Genomic DNA, 8266 nt, shown 5'->3' with positions numbered 1-8266 from the left:
TGGCAGCTTGTTCCACGGATCCGCAACCCGGGCGGAGAAAGCTCCTCTCCTATATGTGTGTTTGTGTGTGTGTGTGTGTGTCCGTGAAATATGAGAAAATTATTGTATACAGTGCTCATGTGCATTATTACAACTAATACAAAAAGTCATCAGGAAGCGTGGAAGTTCTGAAGGCTATAATGGCCTAACAGCTTACAACTGATGCAGGGAGTTTATTCCCTGCTTCAGGAATTCTGAGCATGAAAATATTTACGAATTAAAATGACAGGCGAGTACAGAGCGTAATATTAATTAATAAATAACAAGGAACAGGAGTTACATAATCATCTTCATTAAAACGGCTTTGAGGTTGTTTCACTATCGCTCTCAACAACTCTGGGCTGTTGTACGGCTTCTTAGAGCCGGTACATCTGTAAGCTTTACGTAACTCTTGTTATACATCATACATACATACATACATACATACATACACACACCACCCCACATATATATATATATTTCTATATATGTATGTAATATATATATCTATATATATATATATAATAATATATATATATATATATATATATATATAGTACGTTTAATATTTGTTGTGCAGATTTTTTTATGTGAAGTCGTGTGTTGAAAACAAATATTGTTATATTTCGGAATGGTCATTTTGCCAGTTTAGCCAATAAAAACACACGCACTATTATATATATATATATATCTATATATTATATATTATATATATATATATATAATAATAGGTTTTGTTTAAAGCCTGCCATATTAATTTTGTTTAATATGTATTTATACTGTTTCCTTCATTGTTGGCCTTGTGACAGATATAATAATAATAATAATAATAATAATAATATAATAATAATAATAATAATAATGATGATGATAATAATAATAATAATAAAATAATAATAATAATAATTATAATAATAATAATAATAATAATAATAATAATAATGATGATGATGATAATAATACTATAATAATAATAATAATATAATAATATATGATAATAATATAATAATAATAATAATAATACTAAAATATATTATTATAATAATAATAATAATAATAATAATAATAATATAATAATAATATAATAATTTAATAATAATAATAATAATAATAATAATATAATACTAATAATAATAATAATAATAATATGATAATACTAATAATAAATCATAATAATATAAAATATTTAGGGCAAAGAAACCATAGTGTGGTTTAATGGCCTACCAATACACACTATGAGTTTCTTTGCCCTAGGAGTCGGGAAGACACTCGGCAAGAAATGGAAGAAAATTTGAAAGAAGAAAAAAAAAGTATATAATAATAATAATAATATAATAATAATAATAATAATATAATAATATGATGATAATAATCATAATAATAATAATAATATAATAATAATAATAATAAATAATAATAATAATAATAATAATAATAAACTTTATTTTCGACAGGTGGAATTAACCGGTAACAGCATTTACGAGTATATCCACCCAGCTGATCACGATGAAATGACGGCGTTACTCACCCTTCCACACGCTTATCACACCCATATACTGCAAGGTGAGCCAAACAGTTTTAATACAATTTTGATTGTTGATATGCTATTTTCCCCTTGTAGTGGATGCCTCGGGTACATCAGACAAGTAAAGGGGTGTTAGGATATTCAATACTTGGCTGCAAACGATAATATACAGTGAGGAGAAGACAATTTAACTCAATAATAGCAAACGTTATTGCAGCATTGACGATGTGAGTGCGATGACATGTTTCAGTTTTATTCTTGCTTCATCAGCCGGGAATCTAAATATCTTTTTATCAAAGTCATGAAAACAAAGCGATCGATTATAGAAATGGTAATCATACAGTAACACAAAGGGCACATGACTACAAATAAAGCAGATTATTTGATATTTGTTTAATGTATCTTCAAAATATTGACTCATGTTGTAGTGGTTGTTTAAAACCACGTAATCTCTTGAAGAATAGACTTAAGATCTAGGGATCTCCTGAAACACTTGCCTAAGATACCACGCAGTGGGACTGAACCCGGAACCTGCACCTGTAAGTTAGATGCTTACAGCACTTAGGTTTCTCAAGCGGTCCCCCGTCTAAGTATTGACAAGACTCGACGTTGCTTAACTTCGGTGATCGGTCGAGGACCGGGAATTCAAAGGGATATGGCCGTAAGCCATACACACACACACACACACACACACACATATATATACTCTTTTACTTGTTTCAGTCATTTGTGTGCGACCATGCTGGATCACCACTTTTTTTTAGTCGAGCAAATAGCCCTCAAGACTTATTCTTTGTAAGCCTAGTACTTATTCTATCGGTCTCTTTTGCCGAACCGCTAAGTTACGGGGACGTAAACACACTAGCATCGGTTGTCAAGTGATATTGTGGGGACAAACACAGACACACAAACATATACACACACATACATAAATATATATATATACACGACGGGCTTCTTTCAGTTTCCGTCTACCAAATCCACTCACAAGGCTTTGGTCCGCCCGGGGCTATAGTAGAAGACACTTGCCCAAGGTACCACGCAGTGGGACTGAACCCGGAACCATGTGGTTGTTAAGCAAGCTACTTACCACACAGCCACACATCGCTGATTTCTATGCAGGCAAGACTGTTGATGAAGCCTCATCTTCTGTGAACATGGCAAATGTACTAATTATAACTTAATTAATTATTTGATTAATGCTATCTTAATTATTTTACACTTATATATCATTGTACATTTTATTTCATTTTTTTTCCAGATATTGAAATTGATCGTTCGTTTTTTCTAAGAATGAAATGTGTTTTAGCCAAGCGAAACGCAGGCTTGACCTCTGGTGGATACAAAGTAAGGTCAAATGGTTTTCGGTGTACTGCTGTTGTTGTTGGTTTGTTGTTGTTTCTTCTTCTTCTTTTCTTCTTCTTTTTTCTTCTTCTCTTATTCTTATTTCTTCTCCTTCTTCTTCTTCTTCTTTTCTTCTTCTTTTCTTCTTCTTCTCACTCTTCCTCCTCTTTTCTTTCTTCTTCTTCTTCTTCTATCATAACCACCACCATCATCATCTGGGTGTGTGTATGTGTGGTATGTGAGTGTGTATGTACATGTATGTGTGTGTGTACGTGTGTGTATGTGTGTGTGTGTACGTGTGTGTGTATGTGTGTGTGTATGTGTGTGTGTATGTGCGTGTGTGTGTGCGTGTGTGTGTGTGTGTGTGTGTGTGTGTAAGGGATTTGTTTCCATCTGTTTTTTTTATTCGATATCACTCCAAAATACTTCGGGCAATTGTTCAGGTCAACGAAAGCATTGTGAATGAAAGTTGGTATGTGGAAACTGTGTGGAAACCCGTCACCGAGAACGCTGTTGTTCTTGAGAGGTAGACTTAATGCATCGTCTGGCGTCACCTGGTCATCACGTGATCTGTCTTATAGAAATTCTCTCTGTCGATGTTTTATTTCTCTAATCTCGATATAAGTTTCTTCTCTATTTCTTAGAAGTCCTGAAAAAGTGTTATGGGCGCTGTCCCTCCTCTCCTGGCTTAGTCCTTAAAATAAACCATTTTAACCAATCAAATTTCTTATTATTATTACATGTTGCCAGCACCACAGCTTCCGGTTTAAGTTCCAAGCATTTCAGGATCATACTCAGAATTCGGGTTCAATTTCTAGTTGCACACTTGTTGCATTACATACGGAATTAATTCATGTGGGAAAGGGATGAACATCACAGCCCCTCGTTTTTCAAATAAATCCTCGGTATTTTTTTCTGCTCAAGAAATTAATAAATTACGCTGAATTTATTGATATTTAGCCCTGGGTAGGTCTTGATTAAAGCACATCTACAACAAAAGGCGTTCTAGCTGTGCCATTCATGTCTTATTCTTCTTTTCAAACATAGTGTATCAAGCACTACGTTAACCAATGTTTCTATCCGGAGTAGTATATCTTGGGCTACATTACCCAATGTATCCGTTCTTATTAAAACAATAAAGTGTTATTTGAGGTAAATTCCTCTGTTACCGATCCATAACAACAGGTCAGCCATAATAGACATTCACCCATGGCCATCCCGTCTGTTTAGGTATAGGAAGGGCGATTTTGTTTAATGTGCTCTGCCTTTACAGGAGACAACAGATTTGAATGAGATTTCATTGCTATTTCTAGCAGATCCAGCGACAACGTTGTGGAGGGTTTCTCGTTAGTTCGATCGATGTTATTTGTCTGTTTTTATAAGTCTGAAGAGCGTCGTGTTTGAAACGAATGCATCCGCACGTAACAAAGAGCGTAGGTGTGTATACGTGTATGTGTGTACGTGTGTATATGTATGTATGTGGATATGTGTGTGTACGTGTGGGGGGATGATGGGGGTGGGCAGTACAATTACAATGAGGCTCAGTGTACACTTTGATACCAGGTGTTTGTTATAGATCAGATGCCGAACGTTTGATCGGTAAACATTAATCCCCTTCCGCGATGATGGTTTGGCGGAAGATCTTTGTCTATAACGGGAACGTTCATTGTCTTTATTTTATCTTACTTTTATTGTTGTGTGTGTTTTTTTCCGCACAACAAACTAAATTATATGATTGGAATATGTCGTCGTCGTCGTCGTCGTCGCCGTCGCCGGCGATCGGACATGAATGGTGGTGGTGGTGGTGTTTCGTTGAGGTGAGACGGGGGTGGAGCGCGACGAGGTGGTGAGTAGAACCTGAAGCTGAGAGAGAGACCTTACACAGAAATTGGTCTCGTTGTTATCGGCTCCTCGTTTGCAACGGGCGGCCCTTTCCGGTGACAAAAACAACAACAATAACATGGACAATGCAACAAAATGGAAAAACGGCAGCAACTCACAAACAAACAAGTCTATCTTATGAAAATAAAAAGTTGTGTCGTGGCATAACTCACAAGCATATAATTATTTATTAAAAAGATATTAAATCAACGCACGTGCGCTTTGTGCGTGTGTATATGTGTGTGCGTGTATGTGTGCACGCGTGTGAGTTCGTGTGTGTATGTGGGACGTATGTATTTACATGTTTTTACATATAATTTTACAAAATATAGCTTACTCAATTAAACTCGGTTGGGTGTAGACATGTACATTAAATACACACATAATATATACATACATATATGTATCCATATACATACATTTTTGTATGTATGTGTATATATATATGTATATGTATATATATAATATATATATATAATATATATATATATATATATTATATATAATACATCAACACAAGTATTAATTGAGCAAGTTTTATTTTTTATTTAAGCGATATATCTATTTTGTGCTCGACTGTACACACACACACACGTACACGTACACACAAACACACACACACGTACACGTACACACACACACACGTACATGTACACACACACGCGTACACGTGGTGTTTGCATTTGTGAAGCTGATAGGACCAAATAAATAAGAAGTTAGACCGACTGATAACAGGGAGGAGGAGAGGGAGAAAGAGAGAAAGAAGTAGATGTGTGAGAGGGGAATGAAGTGAGAGTTAGACCGAGCGGGAGATATGAGGGGAAGAGCAAGAGATAGATAGATAGATAGATAGATAGATAGATAGATAGATAGATAGATAGAGAGAGAGAGAGAGAGAGAGAGAGAGTACATAAAGTGTGTCTCTTTTCACGAATATATTTTGGGGCGTTAAATAGAATAGAAATATTGGTTTTGTGGAATCGAGGTGGTTTTGGTAACAAAGAAAGGCAGAACAAGCTGTCGACTGCTTTCATTTTAAAGTTATGTTTGGGTTATTGTTGCTGTTGTTGCTATTGTAATTGTGGTGGTGGTAGAGGTGGTGGTGGTGGTGGTGGTAGTGGTGGTGGTGGTGGTGGTGGTGGTGTGGTGAATTTTACTTTTGGGCTGTTGTTTCTTTGTTTTTGTGTTTGCATGTAAGGTGTTTTACTTGCCGTTGTTCAGTGTGAAGTATGGTAATTGAATGCATTATAAAGACATTAGGGGGTCGGTGACCTTGTTTTACTATTCGTACGATCCATAACAAATGTCAAAATAATGAAGTTGTGGTCAATTAAGGGAATGGAATATTGGCTGAGAGTAGAAGAGGAAAACAGAGAGAGAGAGAGAGAGAGAGAGGTATGAAGGGAGAGAGAGAGGGAGAAAGAGAGATATATAAGAAGGGAGAGAGAGAAATGGAAAGAGGTGGGAAGGGAGAGAGAGAGAGAGAAGAGACAGAGGTGGAAGGGAGAGAGGGAGAGACAGGAGGAAGAGGAGGAGGAGGAGAGCAAAACAGAGAGAACAACATGTAGAAAGTGGCGGGAGCAGAATGCATAAGTGTGTGTTCCTATGTATATAAGTAGTAGTAGTAGTAGTAGTAGTAGTAGTAGTAGTAGTAGTAGTAGTAGTAGGAGCAGCAGCAGAAGCAGCAGCAACAAGAGAGGACGATCAATGACAGAGAACTAACGTTGGAAGAAAACCAGAAGCAGAGGACGTGTGTGCGTGTGCGCTCACAAGGGCGAGTGTATGTGTATGCGTTTGTGTGTATGTGTGCGTGTGTGTGTGTACGTGCGTGATCTTGCATAAAGGTATTTGATTCTGTAGATGTAATATATGTTTCTATGTAAATGTGGAAAGGAGAAAAGAGGGAGAGAGAGAGGGAGGAGAGGGAGTGGGGGAGAGTGAGATAAAGAGAGCAGAGAAGAAAGAAAGACAGAGAGAGAGAGAGAAGAGAGAGATGGGTGCTAAAGAGACAGATAAGGGAAAAATGAGGGACAGAACGGAAGGTGAAAAGTAACCGGAAAGAGTACGTGAATGTGAGCGCATGCGTGAGAGTGTGTTAAATAACTCTGCGTGTGCGCGTGTGCGTCCGTGTGTGGACGGGATTCTGTATAAATGTGTATATTTCTACGCCTACATATGTAATAGTAGGGGCAAATAGAGTGCAAGACAGGGGGAGAGGATAGAGAGAGGGAGAAATAGAGAGAAACAGAGAGAAGGACACAATGAGTGGTGGTACTGAAATGTCAATCCCCTTGATGTTAGTGTTTCGAGTCCTAGGACTCACAGAGCCGGTTACCCGGTTTCTATAGCGCATAAATGCCCGAGATCATAGGATACCCCCTGGACGGGACTCCAAACCACTCCAGTGTTACCCATTTACAACTGAAAGGACTGGAGCGACGTGAAATGAAGAACACAACGCAACACCGGTCCTGGCTTCGAAATCACGATCTTTCGAGCGAAAACGCGATCTTTTCAGCGAAACCTCGATCTTTCGAACGAAAACTCGATCTTTTGAATGAAACCTCGATCTTTCGAGCGAAACAGCAATCTTTAGAGCGAAACCGCGATCTTTTGAGCGAAACCTCAATCTTTTGAGCGAAACCTTGATCTTTCGACGAAACCACAATCTGAAACCTTCATCTTTCGATCGTGGATGCAGCACCCAAACCTCAAGGCCACACATCTTCCCGAGTAAAATTACGAAGAGTAGGAAACGCTATGTGTAAAATGCGTAGCAAATAAGCCATACTGGATTCAACGATAACCCCACAGTTTCCGACCTTTATTCAAAGCACCGTTCATTGCTCCTCCCCTTCCCACATGATTCTTAAGCCTTTCGAATTCTAGGACCATCCTTTGATGTATCAACCCTATATTGCCTTCTAATGGAACCATCATCAGTTCAACAATCAAAACCCTTTCTTGAGTATGTAGCCAGATCATAACATAACGGCATAAAATTATAGAACATTTTGAGGAAAATTAATACATTCATACATGCACACAAATGCATGCATACATACATACATACATACATACATACATACATACATACATACATACAAACATAAATACATACATACATACATACATACACACATACATACATACATACATACATACATACAAACATAAATACATACATACATACATACATACACACATACATACATACATACATACATACATACATACATACATACATACATACATACATACATACATACATACATACACACATAGCAATTCATAATAAAAAGGAGTACTGGTGGAATGTCCTAGTGAAGACTTCAATAGAATGTAAGCACAACAGGCCTGATATAATGATTTGGGATAGAGAAGAGAAACTGTGTACAGTTGTGGAAATTAGCTGTTCAGCGGATGTTAACATAAAGCTGAAGATCAGTGAAAAAGAGAACACCTACGCTGAACTATTGAGAAATCTGCAGTTACTCT

General features: G+C 37.0%; 1 protein-coding gene across 1 annotated transcript in view; it reads left to right on the top strand.

Annotated features, from left to right (window-relative positions):
* Nucleotides 1–1475: 1475 nt before the first annotated feature.
* LOC115232162 (single-minded homolog 1) overlaps nt 1476–8266 on the top strand; it is a gene marked incomplete at its 3' end in the record, with an annotated part of 20486 nt that continues 13695 nt past the window's right edge. Inside the window, exons 1-2 of the mRNA XM_029802004.1 lie at nt 1476–1581; nt 2805–2890. Coding sequence (XP_029657864.1) covers nt 1530–1581; nt 2805–2890 — 138 coding nt within the window. The remainder of the gene's footprint in view (nt 1582–2804; nt 2891–8266) is intronic.

The sequence above is a fragment of the Octopus sinensis genome, unplaced genomic scaffold (assembly GCF_006345805.1).
Source record: "Octopus sinensis unplaced genomic scaffold, ASM634580v1 Contig19642, whole genome shotgun sequence".
NCBI classification, from domain to species: Eukaryota; Metazoa; Mollusca; class Cephalopoda; order Octopoda; family Octopodidae; genus Octopus; species Octopus sinensis.
The sequence above is the reverse complement of the archived record's forward strand: the minus strand, read 5'-3'. Positions and strand labels throughout refer to the sequence as shown.